Raw genomic sequence first — 23,855 nt, forward strand, 5'->3', positions numbered from 1 at the left:
TTGTGCTTGCATTATGGAGGTCACTTTGCAAACACAATTAATTAACACAAAAACTAATAGTTTTTTATTCATAAAAATCGATCGCGTAATTTTGACACAGGTTGGGTTTTGTGTCATATCTCCATGGTCTTTATCCCGATTCCTTTCAAACTACAAAAAGGCACTCCTAAGATGGTTGCTCCATCTACATATCAATTTTAAACTGATTTCCCCAGGGGTTTACCCTGTAGGCGTGACAGACCTTCGACCTTATTTTACGCAAATAATCGGTCATAACTCCGTGAATGTTCATCGGATTCCTACCAAAGTTGTTACGGAGATCCGCCTTAATGAGCCCTTTAAGTGTGCCAAATTTCAAGGCAATCGGATATAGCGTTCGCGTTTTATAGCAGTTTTTGTAAGTGTGCGAAAAGAGGAAGAAAAATAAGAAGAAAAAAACCCCAAGAAACTAAGCCAATTTTTGAAGTCGCATATCTCGGGAACGCTTGAAGCGATTTCGCTCAAATTTGGAATGTGGAGCGCTGAAGGTGGAGGAGTGTCCACAGCAAAAATCGTCTTGTTTCATCAAGGAAGCACAGAGCTACGGAGGTTCGAAAATTGCGTTTTCTTTCTTCCTGCCAATATACTCACGGGTGTTACGCGCCCGCTTCTTGGGCCGCACAACACACTACCGTGTGTTTTGATTTCAGAGCAGTTTTAGTTAGTAGTGGTTCTAGTATCCCCAGTTTGCATGAATTTTAGTTAGTTTAGTTCTAGCACCCTCGGTTTACAGGAATTTTAGTATAAGTTTAGTACTAAGGAGTTTTATTTCATATTAGAAACTGAGGTTGACAACTTACAAAATTAAATGAAAAGATTTTTTTACGACTTAAATTGCAGACATATTAAGCAGCTTCTAAATAATATTGTGCAGTGGTCTTTGCCTCTTAGAATGCACTGTCAAGTTTGCTTTTCTCTGAACCCATTTACTTTAGTACTAGCCAAGAGTTCAATTTCCTTTAGTTTAGTTTTTGAACCAAAAGTTCTCAAGGTTTTAATTTAGTTTTAGTTTTTAACCAAAACGAATGCCTTAAAATTTTGATTCAGTTGTAGCATACTAGAACTAAAAGTAAATCACTATAATACTAAAAGCGCTTTTAGTTCTTAGTCTAGTACCTTAGAACCAGAACAACAGTAGACTTATAGTCACTTCCTATGGTGATAACTCTGAAGGAGTGCGAGTACTATGCATCCTGGAAATTAGATCCCAAGCAAAAATTTCCAAATGTGCTAAAATCATGGATATGTTACATGAAGCGAGATGAAGTTGGTGTTGTTTACACAGACAATAGCTATACATATATTAGCTGTATGATGGGATCTAAGAATAACTCCATATTATACACAAGGTATCTGACATAAAGAAACTGACAAAGAAATTGCATAACTGTATAGTAGGTACTCGATTATCCAGACTCTCGATTATCCAAACTGTACAAATGATTGTTCTGTTAGAGTATTTTGACACTCACAGTATGTTCTATTAGAGTAGTTGAACAGAACTCTGTTAAATGAATGGGATTCACTCATCCAGACAAATTCACATGAACTAACACACAGGTGATCAGATAATGGAAAACGAACTGTATTGCTAATCCATGCCAGTTATTGTATTAATTAATAGCTTTCCTTGTACACTATGTATACCTAATTCTAGTGCAACCATTTAGTGCGTAATTATGCTTTCCTTGTAATTTATCAGTCTTAGTTATGCATCCTGCCATCTAAGTACTTAACACAACAGCAGGTAATACAGTTGGTTGGTTGGTTCAAAGTATGTAATTGCAATGAATACCTACTGAGTAAAATGGTTCTCTAGAATAAGGAAATCTCCAGGGTGATTTTATTTAAACAATTAAATGAATCTAAAGGTTTTCTGAAGTCCTTTATTCATCAATAGCCATGATTGAAGGTACATAACTAATAGCAGATAGTGCTGTAATAGTGGTCAACCATCAATCAGAAAATCATAATTTGATTATCCAAGACAGTAAGGCATAGAAAATTAACACTGCTCTCAAACGTGATATTAATATAGACACTTTTTGCAAGTAGTGCACTGATTACTCAGGTGTACATGTATAATTGATACACGTACGTCAGGTCTGGCTGCATGCTTGTATGGAAGATATAAACAAGCATGCAAATACAGTAATACTGTGAACGATGATTAAAGGAACCAACCTCAGATACATGTCAGGCTAACCATAATTATTACTACAACAGTAACAATTAAAACTATGGATTGGTCCAATATGGCTATCATGTGTATTTGACAGTATTTAATTTCTTAAAAACAGAAGATAATCTTGGTGCTGTCTCTACAGACAATCATATAAGCTATACTGTATGGAATTTGCAATGAACTTAGAATAACTGCATACATATAAAGGTATCTTAAAGAAACCATTAAAGAAAACTGTATACTATAACTTTATAGTACTTCTAATCCAGTTATTGGATTAATTAATAGCTTTCCTTGTATACTAGGCATATATGTGACCAAAAGAAGGTTAATTTGCAATGATAAAATGTTACTCAAGTAGTAGTCTCAGTTTGTTTATAGTAAGAAGAATGTAAACCTAAAGGTGCAGAAGAAACCAAATCTGAACCTGACCCTACCCTAGTAAAGTGTGAATAGTCTAAAGGATGGTAGCCTTCTGGAGTGTAGCAAAATAATTATTGTGACATACGTAGCTGGTATATTCAATGCATGACACATATCAGATTGACATGCACTATATAGCAGGATTATACTGTTCAATCACTTGGCTATTATACTTGTGTGACTATTAGTATTATATAGATTCTTGATATATACATACAATAATATTATGCATTGATGTATACATTAAATGCAAAAACACGAATGTAACATGGACTTGTAAAATTTCCTTGTGTTCTTTCTGTTTCCCTGTTTATTTAGCATAAAATAAACCTGGGCATCAAGCAAAATGTCATCAAGCTCTAACATTCTGGTATGTCTTGTCTGTTTCCTTGTTTATTTATCTTAAAATAAACATGGAACACATTGCCACATTGTTTATGTAGGGCATGCTAATTAAATGTTACTTTGCATATATACTGGTCTAGCTCTTACTATATACACACACACACACACACACACACACACACACACACACACACACACACACACACACACACACACACACACACACACACACACATACTTTTCCACTGCTAATAATATTGTATTCTGTGTTTGGAGTAATTTCATCATCAAAACTGCATGTGTGTATAACTACAGCAGCATAGCTGCATCATTGGTTTTACCATCCTTGAAGTAAAGTAATCTGATCTATTAAAAGTATATCGTTGTGCTTGCATTATGGAGGTCACTTTGCAAACACAATTAATTAACACAAAAACTAATAGTTTTTTATTCATAAAAATCGATCGCGTAATTTTGACACAGGTTGGGTTTTGTGTCATATCTCCATGGTCTTTATCCCGATTCCTTTCAAACTACAAAAAGGCACTCCTAAGATGGTTGCTCCATCTACATATCAATTTTAAACTGATTTCCCCAGGGGTTTACCCTGTAGGCGTGACAGACCTTCGACCTTATTTTACGCAAATAATCGGTCATAACTCCGTGAATGTTCATCGGATTCCTACCAAAGTTGTTACGGAGATCCGCCTTAATGAGCCCTTTAAGTGTGCCAAATTTCAAGGCAATCGGATATAGCGTTCGCGTTTTATAGCAGTTTTTGTAAGTGTGCGAAAAGAGGAAGAAAAATAAGAAGAAAAAAACCCCAAGAAACTAAGCCAATTTTTGAAGTCGCATATCTCGGGAACGCTTGAAGCGATTTCGCTCAAATTTGGAATGTGGAGCGCTGAAGGTGGAGGAGTGTCCACAGCAAAAATCGTCTTGTTTCATCAAGGAAGCACAGAGCTACGGAGGTTCGAAAATTGCGTTTTCTTTCTTCCTGCCAATATACTCACGGGTGTTACGCGCCCGCTTCTTGGGCCGCACAACACACTACCGTGTGTTTTGATTTCAGAGCAGTTTTAGTTAGTAGTGGTTCTAGTATCCCCAGTTTGCATGAATTTTAGTTAGTTTAGTTCTAGCACCCTCGGTTTACAGGAATTTTAGTATAAGTTTAGTACTAAGGAGTTTTATTTCATATTAGAAACTGAGGTTGACAACTTACAAAATTAAATGAAAAGATTTTTTTACGACTTAAATTGCAGACATATTAAGCAGCTTCTAAATAATATTGTGCAGTGGTCTTTGCCTCTTAGAATGCACTGTCAAGTTTGCTTTTCTCTGAACCCATTTACTTTAGTACTAGCCAAGAGTTCAATTTCCTTTAGTTTAGTTTTTGAACCAAAAGTTCTCAAGGTTTTAATTTAGTTTTAGTTTTTAACCAAAACGAATGCCTTAAAATTTTGATTCAGTTGTAGCATACTAGAACTAAAAGTAAATCACTATAATACTAAAAGCGCTTTTAGTTCTTAGTCTAGTACCTTAGAACCAGAACAACAGTAGACTTATAGTCACTTCCTATGGTGATAACTCTGAAGGAGTGCGAGTACTATGCATCCTGGAAATTAGATCCCAAGCAAAAATTTCCAAATGTGCTAAAATCATGGATATGTTACATGAAGCGAGATGAAGTTGGTGTTGTTTACACAGACAATAGCTATACATATATTAGCTGTATGATGGGATCTAAGAATAACTCCATATTATACACAAGGTATCTGACATAAAGAAACTGACAAAGAAATTGCATAACTGTATAGTAGGTACTCGATTATCCAGACTCTCGATTATCCAAACTGTACAAATGATTGTTCTGTTAGAGTATTTTGACACTCACAGTATGTTCTATTAGAGTAGTTGAACAGAACTCTGTTAAATGAATGGGATTCACTCATCCAGACAAATTCACATGAACTAACACACAGGTGATCAGATAATGGAAAACGAACTGTATTGCTAATCCATGCCAGTTATTGTATTAATTAATAGCTTTCCTTGTACACTATGTATACCTAATTCTAGTGCAACCATTTAGTGCGTAATTATGCTTTCCTTGTAATTTATCAGTCTTAGTTATGCATCCTGCCATCTAAGTACTTAACACAACAGCAGGTAATACAGTTGGTTGGTTGGTTCAAAGTATGTAATTGCAATGAATACCTACTGAGTAAAATGGTTCTCTAGAATAAGGAAATCTCCAGGGTGATTTTATTTAAACAATTAAATGAATCTAAAGGTTTTCTGAAGTCCTTTATTCATCAATAGCCATGATTGAAGGTACATAACTAATAGCAGATAGTGCTGTAATAGTGGTCAACCATCAATCAGAAAATCATAATTTGATTATCCAAGACAGTAAGGCATAGAAAATTAACACTGCTCTCAAACGTGATATTAATATAGACACTTTTTGCAAGTAGTGCACTGATTACTCAGGTGTACATGTATAATTGATACACGTACGTCAGGTCTGGCTGCATGCTTGTATGGAAGATATAAACAAGCATGCAAATACAGTAATACTGTGAACGATGATTAAAGGAACCAACCTCAGATACATGTCAGGCTAACCATAATTATTACTACAACAGTAACAATTAAAACTATGGATTGGTCCATTATGGCTATCATGTGTATTTGACAGTATTTAATTTCTTAAAAACAGAAGATAATCTTGGTGCTGTCTCTACAGACAATCATATAAGCTATACTGTATGGAATTTGCAATGAACTTAGAATAACTGCATACATATAAAGGTATCTTAAAGAAACCATTAAAGAAAACTGTATACTATAACTTTATAGTACTTCTAATCCAGTTATTGGATTAATTAATAGCTTTCCTTGTATACTAGGCATATATGTGACCAAAAGAAGGTTAATTTGCAATGATAAAATGTTACTCAAGTAGTAGTCTCAGTTTGTTTATAGTAAGAAGAATGTAAACCTAAAGGTGCAGAAGAAACCAAATCTGAACCTGACCCTACCCTAGTAAAGTGTGAATAGTCTAAAGGATGGTAGCCTTCTGGAGTGTAGCAAAATAATTATTGTGACATACGTAGCTGGTATATTCAATGCATGACACATATCAGATTGACATGCACTATATAGCAGGATTATACTGTTCAATCACTTGGCTATTATACTTGTGTGACTATTAGTATTATATAGATTCTTGATATATACATACAATAATATTATGCATTGATGTATACATTAAATGCAAAAACACGAATGTAACATGGACCTGTAAAATTTCCTTGTGTTCTTTCTGTTTCCCTGTTTATTTAGCATAAAATAAACCTGGGCATCAAGCAAAATGTCATCAAGCTCTAACATTTTGGTATGTCTTGTCTGTTTCCTTGTTTATTTATCTTAAAATAAACATGGAACACATTGCCACATTGTTTATGTAGGGCATGCTAATTAAATGTTACTTTGTATATATACTGGTCTAGCTCTTACTATACACACGCACACACACACACACACACACACACACACACACACACACACACATACACACACACACACACACACACACACACACATACACACACACACACACACACATACTTTTCCACTGCTAATAATATTGTATTCTGTGTTTGGAGTAATTTCATCATCAAAACTGCATGTGTGTATAACTACAGCAGCATAGCTGCATCATTGGTTTTACCATACTTGAAGTAAAGTAATCTGATCATACTATATTAAAAGTATATCGTTGTGCTTGCATTATGGAGGTCACTTTCACAGGAAATCGCAAACAAGAATACGTTGCGTTCAATCGATCGTGAACGCTCGTGTTGTTTAAGCAAACGCGCTCTTACACTCACTCTTACAGGTTTCGTTCGCTTAATAGAACAACTTCGTCTTTCGCTCGTTGTGAGACAAATTTTATACGCGCTTACTCGTTCATCCACGTACAATTCCTCGTATCATTGATGTATAACGCGTATTCTCGGTCGTCCCACCATAATATCCGACAGTGATGCCCGTACGTAGCTTGATATCCGCTTTTGTAATTATTGCCGCACGGCGTAATTAATTATTCTGAGCAATAAACGCACGGCGTAATTAATTATTCTGAGCAATAAACGCACGGCGTAATTAATTATTCTGAGCAATAAACGCACGGCGTAATTAATTATTCTGAGCAATAAACGCACGGAGTAATTAATTATTCTGAGCAATAAACGCACGGCGTAATTAATTATTCTGAGCAATAAACGCACGGCGTAATTAATTATTCTGAGCAATAAACGCACGGCGTAATTAATTATTCTGAGCAATAAACGCACGGCGTAATTAATTATTCTGAGCAATAAACGCACGGCGTAATTAATTATTCTGAGCAATAAACGCACGGCGTAATTAATTATTCTGAGCAATAAACGCACGGCGTAATTAATTATTCTGAGCAATATACACACGGCGTATTTAATTATTCTGAGCAATAAAATTTTTTTCTTCAACCATTAAAAAAAGCACACACACACAAAAGTTCAAATCCGTTTCTCCATCAAGCCACACGTCCAATCCATTTTAACAGCAGTATCCAACAAAATTCTGCAGCATGTGTTTGTAGGCCTAGGCTTGACACAAGTCCTGGCACAGCCACGTCACCTCTACACTCTCAATCCACACAGTCTTAAGACTTTTCTCAGTTGCCTTGTTGCCTAAACTACCCTTGTCATTCACAGTAGTTCTGTCTCGAGTCTTCTATTCTATAACGAACAGTAAATAAGCACACAAACAATACAGTCTACTAACATTATGAAGAAATGTCTCGTCATATAAACTACTGGTGTTATCCACGGTAGTCTTGGCGTCTTAGTCTTCTCTCCTGTAAACAATAGTAAATAAACACGCAAACAAATAGAGTCTACTTACGTTATTGAAGAAGTGTCTCGTCATATAAACTACTGGTGTTGTCTACGGTAGTCTTGACATCTTAGTCTTCTCTTCTGTAAACAATAGTAAATAAACACACAAACCAAATATAGTCTATATACTTACATTATTTGAAGATTTCCATTGTACCAGCACAGTTGTCTTGTTGTCTAAGTTGAGAGCAGCCTTTTCTCCAACTTCCCTTAGCCATCCTGCTGTCTAAAGTATCCTTGTTGCTGACAGTAGTCTTGATACCTCAGCCTTATCTCCTATAACCAATAGTAAATAAACACACAAACAAATATTATAATCTACTTACATTATTTGAAGAAGTGTTTCGTCGTATAAACTACTGGTGTTGTCCATGGCAGTCTTGACGTCTTAGTCTTTTCTTCTGTAAACAAATAGTAAATAAACGCACAAACAAATATAGTCTACTTACATTATTTGAAGAAGTGTCTCATTGTATAAACTACTGGTGTTGTCCACAGTAGTCTTGACATCTTAGTCTTCTCTTCTGTAAACAATAGTAAATAAACACACAAACCAAATATAGTCTACATACTTACATTATTTGAAGATTTTCACTGTACCAGCACAGTTTTCTTGTTGTCTAAGTTGACAGCAGCCTTCTCTCCAACTTTCCTCTGCGGTCTTGCCGTCTAAACTACCCTTGTTGTTAACAGTAGTCTTGATACCTCAGTCTTATCTCCTGTAAACAATAGTAAATAAACACACAAACAAATATTATAGTCTACTTACAATATTTGAAGAAGTGTCTCTTCGCATAAACTACTGGTGTTGTCCACAGTAGTCTTGACATCTTAGTCTTCTCTTCTGTAAACAATAGTAAATAAACACGCAAACCAAATATAGTCTATACACTTACATTATTTGAAGATTTTCACTGTACCAGCACAGTTGTCTTGTTGTCTAAGTTGACCGCAGCCTTCTCTCCAACTTCTCTAGTCTGTCTCCAACTTTCCTCTGCCGTCTTGCCATCTAAACTACCCTTGTTGTTAACAGTAGCCTTGATACCTCAGTCTTATCTCCTGTAAACAATAGTAAATAAACACACAAACAAATATTATAGTCTACTTACAATATTTGAAGAAGTGTCTCTTCGCATAAACCACTGGTGTTGTCCACAGTAGTCTTGACGTCTTAGTCTTCTCTTCTGTAAACAAATAGTAAATAAACACACAAACAAATATAGTCTACTTACATTATTTGAAGATGCATCTCGTCGTAAACTACTGGTGTTGTCCACAATAGTCTTGATGTCTCAGTCTTGTCTTCTGTAAACAAATAATAAATAAACACACAAACAAATATAGTCTACTTACATTATTTGAAGAAGTATCTCATCATATAAACTACTGGTGTTGTCCATGGTAGTCTTGACATCTTAGTCTTCTCTTCTGTAAACAATAGTAAATAAACACACAAACCAAATATAGTCTATTTACTTACATTATTTGAAGATTTCCACTGTATCAGCACAGTTGTTTTGTTGTCTAAGTTGACAGCAGCTTTTTCTCCAACTTCTCTCAGCCGTCTTGCTGTCTAAAGTACCCTTGTCGCTGACAGTAGTCTTGATATCTCAGTCTTATCTCCTGTAAAAATAGTAAATAAACACACAAACAAATATAGTTTACTTGCATTATTTGACGATGCATCTCGTCATAAACCACTGGTGTTGTCCACAATAGTCTTGATGTCTCAGTCTTGTCTTCTGTAAACAATAGTAAATAAACACACAAACAAATATTATAGTCTACTTACATTATTTGAAGAAGTGTTTCGTCGTATAAACTACTGGTGTTGTCCACGGCAGTCTTGAAATTTTAAGTCTTCCCTTCTGTAAACAATAGTAAATAAACACACAAACCAAATGTGACCCGGTCTGCGAAAAGGGCTCTTATAGCCTTTCCAATTGCATATATATGGTAACCCATAACTTGACTGGTGAATATGGTACAAGCCTACAATTTGGTCACTCAACAACCCTAACCTGGCAGTAGCTGTGGGTGTAATTACATGGTGATAGCTTTAGTAGATTAGGAGTTATGATTAGCCAAACATGGATAATTGGAAAGGCTATAAGAGCCCTTTTCGCAGACCGGGTCACAAATATAGTCTACTTACATTATTTGAAGATTTCCACTGTACCAGCACAGTTGTCTTGTTGTCTAAGTTGATAGCAGCCTTTTCTCCAATTTCCCTCAGCCGTCTTGCTGTCTAAAGTACCCTTGTTGCTGACAGGATTCTTCATATCTCAGCCTTATCTCCTGTAAACAATAGTAAATAAACACACAAACAAATATAGTCTACTTACATTATTTGACGATGCATCTCGTCATAAACCACTGGTGTTGTCCACAATAGTCTTGATGTCTCAGTCTTGTCTTCTATAAACAATAGTAAATAAACACACAAACCAAATATAGTCTACATACTTACATTATTTGAAGATTCCCACTGTACCAGCACAGTTGTCTTGTTGTCTAAGTTGATAGCAGCCTTTTCTCCAACTTCTCTAGTTTGTCTCCAACTTCCCTCAGCCATGTTGCTGTCTAAAGTACCCTTGTTGCTGAAAGTCGTCTTGACATCTCAGTCTTATCTTCTGTAAACAATAGTAAATAAACACATACTAACAAGAGTTTACTTACATCTGAAGATGTGCACTGTATATATCAGCACAGTTTTCTTGTCATCCAAACTACTGGTGTTGACAGCAGTCCCCTCCAACTTCTATAGCATTGTCTCAGATTTCTATTCCAAAAACAAATGTATATAAGTACATTAACAAATACAGTCCACTTACTTTAATAATGATGTACACACAAGTCCTGCCTTAGTGTTATCTTCTAAAGAAAAGCAGACAAAAATATTAAACAAAGCTGTATTAAACTTATACAGCATCAAAGATTTCACACAGCAATATTCATATTGCCATTGTTCTGACTAGAACCCATCAAGGCTTACTGCTTTCAACCAGCAACGTGGCGATCCGTCTTAATCACGTGAGGTAGCAATTCTAAATAAGTGCGCGATATTCTATTCAAATTCGCGACCCAGGCACATAAATCCGAATATTTGATCAGATGATGATGGGATCATAGATGTGACCAGATTACCTGGCTCAGTCAAGTTCTTCAGAACGATTGAAGCTAGTAGTCCAAGGTACGGTGTAGTGAGTATAGCGAGGTTCATGTTAAATAATGTGGTACAGGGTGCGAATTGGCTCAGATCGATGGATGGCAATGGTTTACTCAGCCATACGGCCTTCTAGGAAGATGAAACTCACTGTGGGGTTTTCCTATAGGCTGATCAATCAGAAATCTAATGCACCTATCAACCCACCTATACCCCAGGTCGTGCAGAGATGGGGATTTGCAAATGTTAGATGACAAATTCCCCACCCCTGGGGACAACTTCGAATTACAAATCCCCTACTAATTCGTATTATTTATCCCAGGAATCACTAATGCACCTATCAAAGTTTTGCCCCACCTACCCCCATGCGGGCAAATGAGAGGCATAACAAGGGGATTGGACAAAAATTTCAGCCCCAGGAGTGGGGGCTTTGATCTATACTTGTAATAAAAGATTGAGAAATCTGATGGATGGTGGCCACATAAGAGGGGGATTAGACCTCCAAATTTGCCCCAGGGTGGGGGGATTAGACTTAGAACTTTGTCAAATCTCCTCCTGTGTCCCCTCCTTGCCCGCATGGGGGTAGGTGGGGCAAAACTTTGATAAGTGCATAACGACATGGCCAATGGCTATTTGTGTTGCAAATGCCCCTATCCTGGGGACGAAGTTGGGTGACAAATCCCACCCGCTGCCCAACTTGGGGTAGGTGGGGCGTGACATTGATAGGTACATTAGTTTTATTGTGTGTGTTAAGTTTAAGTGAGTTTTGTGTCATTTTGTAATCTTTTTTTCAGACCTGTGTGTATGTAGAATACTTTTAAAACTTTTCAAAAACATGATGTCAGATGGAAGACATTCACTAGTGCTTACTTTGAATTACACTGTTGCTTTAAGTTAGCAATTTTCAGCTACGCAACAATTTTTTTAATAGCTTTGTCACCAGCTTAAAACTATCAACCACTTCAAAGTCAGCCATAACAAAGACATAATTGAAACCACAACTCCACCTTAGATACTTTGCATCATTGTGACACCTCCACTTTAGTTGTTTACCATTTCTAGTTGCTAGCATTGGTACATAAACAGTTTATTTATTTTATTTATTTAATAATGCTTTACAGCACAAGTGCTGAAGGTCTGTAGGACACCTGCCTGCTCAAAGACTTTAGCTACTTAAGGTGTGTTTGAAAAGTTGGAGAAAGGAGAAAAAGAGAAAAAATCCATGACTGGACCTAGGTGGCCTCGAACCTGCAGCGATCCGATTTACGTTCGAACACTGAGTTGTCAAACTAATTTCAGCCACTGATCCTGACACAGGTGAGTATTGTATCATGGAGTACAAGTGCTTCATTGACCTTGTAGATAAGGACAAGTTGCTTGTTCTTGGTACATTGTTGGACAATGCTAGGCAGGGCCTTTGCTCCAATTCTGAGGTAGGTGCCATGCAGTGTATCATGCTAGTAATGTTACATGTTTCTGTTGCAGTCAACTCATCATGAGTTTATAGCCATATTGGCACTCTTGGTAAAAACTTATCCATATATCATTTAAATTTGCTGACATGCACCAACTATTGAATGTGGACCCAAAGCAGGAACATCAGGTAATAAGGGATGGCATTTCTTTTGCTTTTAGTTGTGGTGTCTTCTCTATAGCTTCATCGTTGAACACAAGCTCTCCACCACTTGCCAGACTGTGCTTTTCTGGGACGTTCAGTCAGTCCACTATACTGAACTTCTTGTTGCCGATAGGATCTCTTATGTCATCTTTGCCTCCATGGAGAGAGAACAGAAACTGATATTAGGGGCTATCAATGTCTTCACTGCTATTGCTGCACACCTGAAATGAACCAAATGCTATTTTCTACTGAAGAGCTACCTACAGCTAATCCCAAAGAGGAAACACATTGAAAAGAACTTGATCAAGTACGAATACTGTTTATACTGTATCTATCCATCCATAGTGTAATGATTTATTTGTAGGGCAGCAGTTGGAATTCTTAGTGGATTTCACTTTGATTTGAAATCACAAGCAGAAGCTAGTCACTGACAATGGAGGTGAAGGTGTACCAGAGTTGGCCAAGATGGATGTGGCAGAAGAAGACTTGAAAACACAAGAGGAAGGTGAGCAGTTTTACAAGAAATACGGCATAGACATCATCATTTCTGATTTAGAAAAGGCCAAGTCACTTATAATTCACACCTCTGTTACCAAAGCTATTTTACCAGAGTTGCAGTCATGTCTGACAAAGCGGGTATGATAATATAAAGGTCATACAGTAGTGACCATCATGTAATGGATCCACAGTCGAATCAAAGTAGTTACGGACTCAGTCTCCACAAACATGACAAAGACACACTTCAAGTACATATCACTCTAGCCATAACTTAACTATTACTATAACTACCAGAGGACACGCTTAATTCTAACCTTTCTGGGTGAGTAGTTGTGTTAATGATATTGCAATTGTTCCCATCCTTACTGTCTCTATGCTGTTTAGCTTACTACTGAAGGTTTGTCACACAGTAAGGAGCTACCAAATGAGATGTTTGAGAGGTGGCCAGAAATACACTTATAAAGATGGTATCACTTTTGGTCCCAAATATGTCCACTTCATATTAAAAGAGATGAAGGAGGTGCTAACAAAAGGATACAAGGTATGACTACATTTTAGGATTTCTTGAGAGTTTTTTCTTGGACCAGGTGCAGGTGCTTAGTTACAGTATCCATGTGTTATTGAATAGAGTTAAGGACCAATTGACTGCTGGAAATTTAGATGTCACCATTAGCGAGGTAACAATATCCAGTAAAATAGTTGTTGCTAGGGTAACAATGGTGGTATAGGTGTTGGTTTGGTGTGGCGGCAGAAGAGAGAAGAGAAGGAGAAATTACATCATCAAAACTTCCTGAAGCACGTGCCAGCTAGAGTATTAAGAATTACAAAATGTTAGCCGTGTTACTCTGTAATTTTTAACCGTGTGCATGATTGATTGATCAGTAGACAAGTTTGAAGTTTCTTATATCAAGAATTCACAAATATTAAAAACTCTTGTTTATATTCATTAGATCTTATGGACTTCGCTGAAAAGAGGAAAAGTTGATAGCAAAGACAATGAGTATCTTAAAATGATGGATCTTTATGTTGAGCTGTTAACAAATCTTCAAACACAACTGCAAGTGTATTGTTGATGTGCTGAGAAACTATGCTAGAGCTGGGGATTCTTTTGCCAGTGGTTCAAACCAAAAGCTATTAACATCAGCGTTCAAGGTTTGCACCATTGTGTTTCTGTAAGTAGTGTAGTATGTGTTATGCTGACGTAGGTGCAGTACTTGTAAGGGACTGCATCAGTCAGCAGATTAGTGAAGCACAGCTTAAGGTGTGTGCATGAGTGTGAAAGAAGTGTTTTATGTTGCATCTTCTTAGCTATTGTTCATGTCCATTGAAGAAGATGTATACGACTATCAACACCAAACAACAGCCTTTCCACTGCTAAGGGTGTGTCTCCATAGTTCATGTTAATGTGCGATGTAACCTGTGATGTGTTAGGCTTTCTTGGAACAGTCTGGTTTAATTGATAACTGCGCCACTTTATTCATTACATATGAATTTGAGTGGTTAATTTTTTTTCAGGAAGGTTGGTCATCATCATTGTTACCTAAGTGACATGCTGTGTGCTACCTATGCTGTGCTATAGTTTCTCCCAGACTATAAACTGAAGAAGCTTTAGTCTTACTTTGATTTGTTCATATAGGTACGTAAAATACTTCTTTATATTTACATACTTATATTTTGTGACTAGCTTTGAGGTGCAGGGTGGCAGAGAGTCGGTATTGGAAACGTCTGTAATATTTGCTAAACTCCCAAAGGTAAAAAATTGTGGTCTGTTTACTAAGCTCATATTTGCTTTCACCAGACAACTCACTGCAAAATGGCAACATACTTTTTCATCCCAGTGGCCAGTCGTCTTGTTAATGATGACTCAACAATGGGTAGGTCTATGGTGGCTGAAGTAATGAAAGATTTAATCACTAATGTGAGGAAGTATGTAGTACTATGAAACTTTAATGAGACTACATGTTGTGATAGTAGCAATGCTAAGATGTGTGTCACCTCATTAAAATTGGTCCCTTCATTGTTGGACATTTCACTACATGTTGTTGTACTAACAAGGTGGTTGTTATTGCCCTATATTAATCGATCCCCACAATATAACCAATTTTGGACTTAGTGTCTATATAATCACTGCCTAGTTATAGCTGGGGCTACTTATGTACACCTGTATGTGAAATATAGTCTGGGTAGTTCTTGTTCTGAGATGTGAAAGTGTTACATGATAGACTACCGAAGCCCACAAATCAATATAGCATGTATGCAGCATGCCTTCCACCATGCTACTGTTATTCTGCAGCAGTTCTTTCTGACCACCCTGCCAAAGGAATGATCCTAGTCAGTGTATCAACATTGTTATTTGCTATTGATATATTGACAGGCATGTAGAAGATTGGTAACAGGACTAATTATTGTATGACTTGGAGCACACATTATTGTGTATTTAGTTTAGGTTTAGTATGATCCTATATTCCAAGTAGAAAGCTAGAGGTTCAATTAATCTGTATTGTTTATAAGTTTGTAATGGCGTGTTGTGTCTTTCAGATTGGGCTCATGACCTACCCTGGAAGTCATATGTGTCTGATTGTGGCTGCTGGATTCTCCAGGTTATTCACTCTGCATCCTTGCCAACGTGGATTGTGGGTTGACTTTCTGTGAGGCCGATCACATTGTTACTGGTATATACATACAGTATGAAACAGTCTTCTGAGCGGCAGGTTTATGGATAATATGGAGATGATGATGACATTGTACGCATTCTGCAAAGGCTGTGATGTCATTCATTAAGTTTGGTCATGGTGAGTTCTTTCCAATTGTAGAGCAATTTTCTATTTCTCTTACTTGTAGCATATTCAGATACATGAAGAGTTCGCTATGTAGCCTGGACGTTGTGATGTGAAAAAAACTATTATGATTGATGACTATTATGATTGACGAATGGTTAATCAAATTATTTATGTGTGTTAAGTGCTGTTCATGCTTTTATATTTATTCTTACTTTTATGATGTCAGTGATGTCACGCAAATCTGATGTATAACTTGAAGCTATGATAGGTACTTGCATAAGCTTGAATTATAAATTAAGTGTTGTGACAGTATGTCATATGCAATCCACCTGTGTACAGCAGCATGTTTTTGTGCCACCATTATCTCTCCAATGTACATTGCTAATGTTGCTATGAGTTACCACCACTGATCTCAAAAATAATATTATTACCATGCACTTATAGAGAACATTAATTTCCTCCTACATGGGTTCATTGGCAAGCATGGTCTGCTCAGTTACCATGGTAACCATTTGCTTTCTTTACAGCTTCCACTTAAAATTTATATCTACATTTTATTGATGAAAACAATTGGCAATTATAAAGCTTACATATACACTACTTGACAAGCCAGTTACCACATTGGCAATCATATATAGTCTGGTCAGTTTCTATGGTAACTGCATTGCCTTCTCTTCATAAACATAGCTAGCAAAGTGTACATCATGTCCTCTTATATAAGATGGATGCCCTTGATCAGATCATGCATGCATGACATACATAAAGGAGCCTTTTGTGATTCTGTTTGCCTTTAAGGTTGACAGCCCCACCCTCCTCCCTACGTTAATTTCTACCCAGCTTGAGCGCTGAGAGCTTCGGGGGTCAAGATAAGAAGATGGCCCTTTTGATCTAAAAATAGGTAATTAACTTTTTGGCCACTTTCTTATGCCTCCTCCCGTTTAGCCCAATGCTACCATCAAGCTGAATTGGATAAGAAGAGAATGCAAGTATGTACTTTTGTAAGTACTCTCTCTACTTTCTCTCCATTCATGTTCCCTGCTTTAATTTGGCAAGCTAGGGAGTGTATAAACAGTGGAATAGACTACTGGAATGGTGGAATGATTTTTGTTAAAGTTCTTTGCATCCAACTCCTCACTACTAATCTCTGGCAGAATAATTGCCATGCACATTATTGCATTTTAGAGCATTATAATTGCCTAGCTACGTCATTGGCAAGTGTAATATCATCATGATCAGTTTCCATTGTAACCACATTGCTTTATCCCAAAAGTTATCTAAGTGTACATCATTACGGTGTAAACCTCCATTAATAAGATACTAATATCATACAATTAAAAGGATGACGTCCAGATCATGGATACACACCTTACACAAAAGGAGCATGTTGTGATGCTCTTTGCCTTTGATGTGGTTGGCAAAACTTCTTAACTTGCTTTCAAGTTGTGTTTGTGGGAAAGCCAATGACTGTTGAGCATGCCTTTAACCAATCTATTGAGCAGGTGGTTTCCTTAATGTAGCTAATGAATTGTTGGGTGATATCACTAGTACTGCTGCCTTGTTGCAATTGCCAGGCATGTCATAATGTATGCACTGAACCACCATTACAGCGGCAATACAGCCTTTGTTGGGATCATTTCCACTATATCTGCTAATGTGTTGAAGATAGTGCCTAGCTTGATGAGTCTTTGGAAACGAGATAAGAATAATTTTATGGCATTTTTGAAGTAAAAGTATTTTACCCTTGGACTACTTCTTATGTTTCCTCCCTTTTGGCCCAATGCTATTATATTAAATTATATTGTTGAGCTGAACTGGATAATAAGAGAATGTACAGTATACAATGAACCAGTAGCTATAGAGAGTCTGTTTTCATACTCTGGGTCCTGCTGCAATGCAACCATTGTTTATAAAAGGCTTGCAACACTAGCGGTCAGGACATCACACAGTCCTTATAGAAAAAATTAGTCATGAGTGATGTATATAAGAAGATCAAGATCAAGATCAAGCCATCACCGATGCAATTGGCCACTGACTTGGCCTGTTCCCATAGTTTGGAACTGGAGTTATTTAATTGTAATTCATGATCGCGTGTATGTATATATTATGTAGCTGTTACAATTGTTTGCGTGTCCATTAAAAGAATATACCATGTATAGTTTAACAGGTATGCATTTGCCATAATCAATTTGTACATGCTGTTTTAACCTAAGATCAAACTGTATTTCTGTTGTGTGTAAAAGGAATGGTATATACATAGAATTGTTGACACTTTTTAAAAGGACATGCATAATTATAGCTAGGTTGCAAGCATATAGTTATGGTATGCATCAGGACCCCATTAACAAGGCCACCTCAAATGGTAGGTTACATATATGTGTACTAGCTAAGTGCCAAACAAAACTATAGGGGGTGTGTGCTATTCCACTTCAAATGCATGAATTGCACATTAATAAGCAGTCATTTAGAGGTGCTAATCCTGCGGATCATGATTTACGTATATTATACGTAGTTACAAGAACCAATATTGATGTCCTGACTATGCCTGAATCAGTATTTTAGAAGTGGTAGAAATATCATAGTATCTTAACAGCACTGCATGAGCTGGTCCTCTTTCAGGCATTAGACTCCTGGCGGCTCTAGATCAAGTGGCTAGCTGGCCATATACCCTCCCCTAAACAGTCAACACTTCCAACATAGCTACTCTGCGCGCAAACCAGTGTAGGCTACTGTCATGCTGTGTGTGTGTACACAATAATAGTAGTAATGACAAATGACATTCAATCCGGCAGTTTGCATGGAAGGCTGGCAATTAACTAGCCACCGCTCAGTTAAACAGACAAGGCTTTGCTGAATTGCTAAAGGTAAGCTGGCTTGACTCAGTCCTCCCAGCTCAGCAGATTTACTAGTAGCTTTCCCTCACTGAGTCACAAGGCTTTAGCTAATTGTAAACTGGCTTGACTCACTAGCTGCAAACAATATGTACCATAGAAATAGACCCTTATGATGTGACTTCGTCGTGGTGCAAACGTTAGCCGTTGTGTTTATCACGGGAGGTCAGATCACGGACCGAGTTCGATTCCCAGCTGTGGCTATTTTAGTTGAATTTTGTTTCACCCTGTAGCCGGCTACCAACTTTTCGTTTAAATAGCTCTTAAATTTGCTTGCTTTCCGAGCATGTCGCTAGTGTCTAGTGTCGAGGTAAGCTGGCTGTGAAAGCAGTCAGTGTGGTGCTGGCAGATTTCAAACCCTGGCTAGGAACGGGCCAGTCTCCTCCCCTAACTCCTCAAAAAGTACACAAGACAATGAACCAGTGGTGAAGTTTCACTATAATTCCTCTCATTATTGAAGGTCTTTGAAGCAGTGGAGGGATACTCCTGCACGCTCTTTTTAGTTAACTTTTTCACACTAGTGACTGAGTAGTTGAGTTTTTATTTTATTTATTTTTTCTCAAGCTGATTAGAACAGACTCGAAGTATGAACTAGACTACTAGTTAACCGACTTCTCTTTCTTGCCATACCATGATGCAAAGTATTATCCACCCCAAAAACACCTTCGCTGTAAAAAAGGCGTGCCCAAGAAACTACAAGTACCTGGAACCCAATGTAAAAAAGAAAAAGAAAAATCAGCTTAGCTGAAGTGAAAAGTAACTGGTAACTTAAAGAGCTGATATCTGAAGCGGCCAAGAATACAATTACTAAAGTTTAATCCATGCAAGAACACCTTGGCTATAAAACAGGTGTATACATGAAAGTAACTGGCAACTGAAATGGCTGATATCTGAAGCGGCCAAGAATGAATGGTCATATACAACTAATCCAAAAATTTAACACTGAACCTTTATAATTCAGCTGTGTTCTATATTCACTCTTGCTGCATCGTAAAGTAATTTCTTTTAACTCTAATTGGCTGGTAATTTGGCCGCCTTTTTTAATAGTCAGTATAATAGAGCAAAAAAAGGCGGCCAAATTACCAGCCAATTAGAGTTAAAAGAAATTACTTTACGATGCAGCAAGAGTGAATATAGAACACAGCTGAATTATAAAGGTTCAGTGTTAAATTTTTGGATTAGTTGTATATGACCATTCATTCTTGGCTGCTTCAGATATCAGCCATTTCAGTTGCCAGTTACTTTCATGTATACACCTGTTTTATAGCCAAGGTGTTCTTGCATGGATTAAACTTTAGTAATTGTATTCTTGGCCGCTTCAGATATCAGCTCTTTAAGTTACCAGTTACTTTTCACTTCAGCTAAGCTGATTTTTCTTCTTCTTTTTTACATTGGGTTCCAGGTACTTGTAGTTTCTTGGGAGCGCCTTTTTTACAGCGAAGGTGTTTTTGGGGTGGATATCACTCATTTTTGTCAGTGATAGACTCTACATTTGGTTTAAAAGCTAATTTTTTGGAAATGAGCAATTAACATTAATGCAGAATTATTTTCTTAGATAGTCAGTAAAATCCATACATAATAATGATTGTTTCATAACACTGTAAATTCGGAAGTATGAAGTTACGGTGTAGTATGACTGTTCTATTAGAGTAAATTTATCTTTACTGCCTGCACGTCCTGAATATATCTCATATCTGTGCATGTTAAATGCTTCAGACACCTAATTAAACTTGCAAGTGACTAATTAGTTCACAGTTGCTACACAGCTATAAATACATTTGTAATTGTTATCATCATAATCATTTATCATGTTATATCCATTTTTTAATATTTTGGTCACAACTTCAGGATTAGAGCAACAGAGAAAGGAATAGAGGACTCAACCATCAAGACTTGTATATGGGAGATGGAACAGTATTGCGATGGACAATGCCGGTACTAACCCCTCAAGGGTGTTGCAGTACAGTATAGATGCAAGACCAGAGCCTCGATCGTCACCTTTTGACTGTGGTCACAACTTCAGGATTGGAGCAGCAGAGAAAGGAATGGAGGACTCAATCATCAAGACTCGGGGAGATGGAATAGTATTGCCATGGACAATGCCAGCACTAACCCCTCAAGGATGTCACAGTGCAGTATCGATACAACCACTCCAACCAGTGCATAAGACCAGAGCTCGATCATCACCTTTCGACTGAAATTTTTATACTTGATGAAGCAATTAAAACAAAAAAGTTGTAGTACTTGTACTTTCCTGAGGGAACATGTCCCCAGAGTCCCAGACTCCCTTGCCTATTCAGCAGAATAATAGGATTGAGCCTTACTACCACTTTCACCTTTATTCTTGGCCTGAATGTACATATCAGCAACATAATACAGTAGCTGTAGATAATGCTAGTTAATGCCCCTAGGCAGAGCTATAGGGGTGGGAATTTTTCCCTACTATCATACTAGTTCTTCTCGCAGTTCTTTGCCTGGCCATCATCAACTGCTGTCCATCAACTGCTGTCCATCAACTGCTGTCAAAATATTAGTTTCGTCCCCCAGACCCTTCCTCAAGCATGCTTATCACACAAAAATAACTTAGTTTAGCAGTGCACAAACAATTATTCATTGACAGCTTATACTACACTTACCGCATTGTTGAACCATGTATACCACCAGAATCCACCAGATTGACAACTAACACGTGATCTATTTAGGGGAAATCTCGTGGAAAGTCCCTAATTACCTTATGCGGACACTCATGATACGTGGTTTTAAATTGAATGGTTTAAGAATGTAACTGGATGGTGAGGCGTACTTTAATCGGCTCGATTTTACTGAGAAACTCGAGCCCCTCGTGAGAAACTACATCGCTTGAGCAACGCTTGAAAAAGTAAGAGTCCGGCAAGAATACTGAGGGACTCTATGATATATGCCGGTCTTGAATGCTAACGAAACGAGGAGTGAAGTTTGTGCAACGTGTCACATCGCCACACACTGATTCAACGTGTTTGTGCGATAGGGTTTTTGGACCTGTCCACCAGATGTTGAAAGGAAATTCATTCCAACTTGTGAAGTTATTGGTATATACTCATTGTTGGGGTCCATAGGGACATCGATGATCATTTATCAGTCAGCTGTAAGTAATGTCACAACAGAAGGAAAGGTTCAGTGAATGTCATTAGTACCTACTTGCGGTTCATCAGGTATTGGACAATTCCAAGTGTCCAGATTATGCAGTTGTCCTCATGTTCAAGTTTACACGTTTAGGCAAGTTCCACAACATCCCACAACATCCTATAATCTATTACTATATCAGTGTGAAATAATGCTTATATAATATTTTTCATATTCCAGGCTTTAGGTATGTGTATTGTATTTAACACCTGCTTGTTGGTTTTTGCAGGCCATCTGGTCATACTGGTTTATCCACTAGCAGTTGAATGTGATCATGGTACATATGTAAGTTGAGACCATGCAGGAACAAAGATACAGGTATCATGAATTTCAGGTCAGTTGACATTCAGAGGAATTGTATTATTGCAATTGTTCTTTTTGTAGTTATCAATTATCAGTGACCAGTTTGTGATAGCGTACTTTTGTTTGACTAATGACCAAATGTTCTGGTTTACATGCTTACCCAACAGTTATGTTACTCACTTAACCTGCATATGGGATATATATTTTTAGTTCATTTTGATTATTCATCCTTTATTGGTACAGCCTGGCATATTGATTTTTTGCACATTCTATTTTTAATTCAGTGCCTGCTGGATTGTTTCGTCAGATATCGAAACAGATGTCTTTGGTGTTGCGACCGATGTTCCAGGTCAGTTTGCATGTGTGTTTAATTTAAGGTTGACTTCAGTGCCTGCTTATTCTTTTACAGGTCTCGGTATTGAGTGTCATGAATTTCAGGTCAGTTGATGTACAGAAGAATTGTATTATTGCAATTGTTGTTTTTGCAGTTATCAATTATCACTGTATACTAGTGATGTGAATTTGCAGGTCAGTTTACTCAGATGTATCAGGCATAGTGTTGATGGGTTCGAACAAGTATCCAGTGTAGACTGTAGTGGCATCAAGGGTGTTAATTTCCAGGTCAGTTTACATGTTGTGATGTTAGTGATTTTTTCCTAGTACCCAGATATTAAGTGTATTGTATTTAACGCCCACCTGTTATGTTTTTAAATTATGGTATATCAGTGTAGACAGTGCAACAGTAAGCCTTCTGTGTTGTAGTAACTATTTGTTTCATAATATTATGCTGTTGTCCCGGAATGGCACAATTTTTGGGCAACCAGTGTGAAGTCCAGTGGTACAAACATTGTATTATGACCAAGTTGTGATAGCGTACTTTTGTTTGACTAATGTCCTAATGTTCTGGTTTGACTAATGTCCTAATGTTCTGGTTTGACTAATGTCCTAATGTTCTGGTTTAACATGCTTACCCAACAGTTATGTTATTCATTCACTTAGCCTGGGATATAATTTTTGTTCATTTTGATTATCCATGCTATTATTGACACAGCCCGACATATTGATTTTTTGTACATTCTCTTTTAATTCAGTGCCTGCTGGATTGTGTCATCAGATATCGAAACAAGTGTTTTTGGTGTTGCGACCGATGTTCCAGGTCAGTTGCATGAGTGTTTAATTTAAGGTTAACTTCAGTGCCTGCTTATTCTTTTACAGGTCTCAGTATCGTCATGCTGACATACAAGAAATCATCACTATTGTTGGAACTATTTTTAGTCAAGTCTTGATGTGATGTTAATTAACGTTGTTACACATTGTTGTATGTTTACCATATGGCAAGAAATTATCATGGCCATCATGAAATTTGAATATTGTGTAAGTTGTGTGGACCAACCCCAACTCATACATGGTCACTGGCAAACCACGAACCACAACACCACCAACCACATTCGAGCAATCCATTACAAAATTTTGTTGCACCATTTGTGTGTGCATAATACTTA

At 37.2% G+C, this 23,855-nt stretch overlaps 1 protein-coding gene and 2 long non-coding RNA genes across 26 annotated transcripts; 2 read left to right on the forward strand and 1 right to left on the reverse strand.

Moving 5' to 3' along the window:
• Positions 1 to 7,474: 7,474 nt before the first annotated feature.
• On the reverse strand, positions 7,475 to 21,539 carry LOC136267538 (uncharacterized). 7 transcript variants are annotated; one of them, XR_010706711.1, is made up of 21 exons: positions 21,525 to 21,539; positions 10,773 to 10,815; positions 10,618 to 10,720; positions 10,409 to 10,571; positions 10,284 to 10,356; positions 10,094 to 10,236; positions 9,731 to 9,806; positions 9,608 to 9,680; positions 9,419 to 9,561; positions 9,292 to 9,366; positions 9,171 to 9,243; positions 9,048 to 9,122; positions 8,835 to 8,997; positions 8,708 to 8,782; positions 8,515 to 8,657; positions 8,388 to 8,462; positions 8,265 to 8,339; positions 8,072 to 8,214; positions 7,946 to 8,019; positions 7,826 to 7,898; positions 7,475 to 7,779 (listed from the first exon to the last, which is right to left on the reverse strand). It is a non-coding gene; the product is annotated as an uncharacterized lncRNA (long non-coding RNA). The 7 variants fall into 7 exon arrangements; XR_010706710.1 differs by lacking the exon at positions 21,525 to 21,539 and adding an exon at positions 10,934 to 10,997; XR_010706707.1 differs by lacking the exon at positions 21,525 to 21,539 and having other exon boundaries at positions 10,773 to 11,001.
• LOC136267508 (uncharacterized) lies at positions 10,770 to 16,240 on the forward strand. 9 transcript variants are annotated; one of them, XR_010706701.1, is made up of 21 exons: positions 10,771 to 11,131; positions 12,226 to 12,282; positions 12,341 to 12,421; positions 12,467 to 12,537; positions 12,590 to 12,707; positions 12,760 to 13,029; positions 13,087 to 13,227; positions 13,279 to 13,358; positions 13,412 to 13,542; positions 13,605 to 13,761; positions 13,808 to 13,897; positions 13,949 to 14,050; positions 14,171 to 14,372; positions 14,426 to 14,481; positions 14,529 to 14,600; positions 14,652 to 14,739; positions 14,800 to 14,856; positions 14,905 to 14,971; positions 15,019 to 15,138; positions 15,759 to 16,012; positions 16,062 to 16,240. It is a non-coding gene; the product is annotated as an uncharacterized lncRNA (long non-coding RNA). The 9 variants fall into 9 exon arrangements; XR_010706705.1 differs by having other exon boundaries at positions 14,736 to 14,856; positions 15,019 to 15,146; positions 15,759 to 15,853; positions 15,907 to 16,012; XR_010706704.1 differs by having other exon boundaries at positions 10,772 to 11,131; positions 14,736 to 14,856; positions 15,759 to 15,853; positions 15,907 to 16,012.
• Positions 21,410 to 23,731, forward strand: LOC136267453 (uncharacterized). 10 transcript variants are annotated; one of them, XM_066062637.1, is made up of 9 exons: positions 21,412 to 21,841; positions 21,896 to 22,012; positions 22,059 to 22,143; positions 22,280 to 22,384; positions 22,638 to 22,702; positions 22,763 to 22,791; positions 22,882 to 22,974; positions 23,445 to 23,509; positions 23,569 to 23,731. In XM_066062637.1, exons 4-9 carry the CDS (start codon positions 22,374 to 22,376, stop codon positions 23,642 to 23,644), a joined length of 339 nt encoding a protein of 112 aa, XP_065918709.1. In that variant the 5' UTR covers positions 21,412 to 21,841; positions 21,896 to 22,012; positions 22,059 to 22,143; positions 22,280 to 22,373; the 3' UTR covers positions 23,645 to 23,731. The 10 variants fall into 10 exon arrangements, 9 of the variants coding, with proteins under 9 accessions (XP_065918709.1, XP_065918703.1, XP_065918695.1 ...); XM_066062631.1 differs by having other exon boundaries at positions 22,080 to 22,143; XR_010706697.1 differs by having other exon boundaries at positions 21,410 to 21,841; positions 22,080 to 22,143; positions 22,280 to 22,702; positions 22,842 to 22,974.
• Positions 23,732 to 23,855: the final 124 nt, after the last annotated feature.

Source organism: Dysidea avara, chromosome 1, assembly GCF_963678975.1.
Source record: "Dysidea avara chromosome 1, odDysAvar1.4, whole genome shotgun sequence".
Taxonomy (NCBI): domain Eukaryota; kingdom Metazoa; phylum Porifera; class Demospongiae; order Dictyoceratida; family Dysideidae; genus Dysidea; species Dysidea avara.

What these genes read in the sequence shown, in the direction of transcription:
- LOC136267453 (XM_066062623.1), top strand. An exon ending in TGTTGCGACCGATGTTCCAG is followed by an intron (nt 22,703 to 22,762) that starts GTCAGTTTGCAT and finishes ATTCTTTTACAG; the next exon opens with GTCTCGGTATTGAGTGTCAT. An exon ending in TTGAGTGTCATGAATTTCAG is followed by an intron (nt 22,792 to 22,881) that starts GTCAGTTGATGT and finishes GTGAATTTGCAG; the next exon opens with GTCAGTTTACTCAGATGTAT.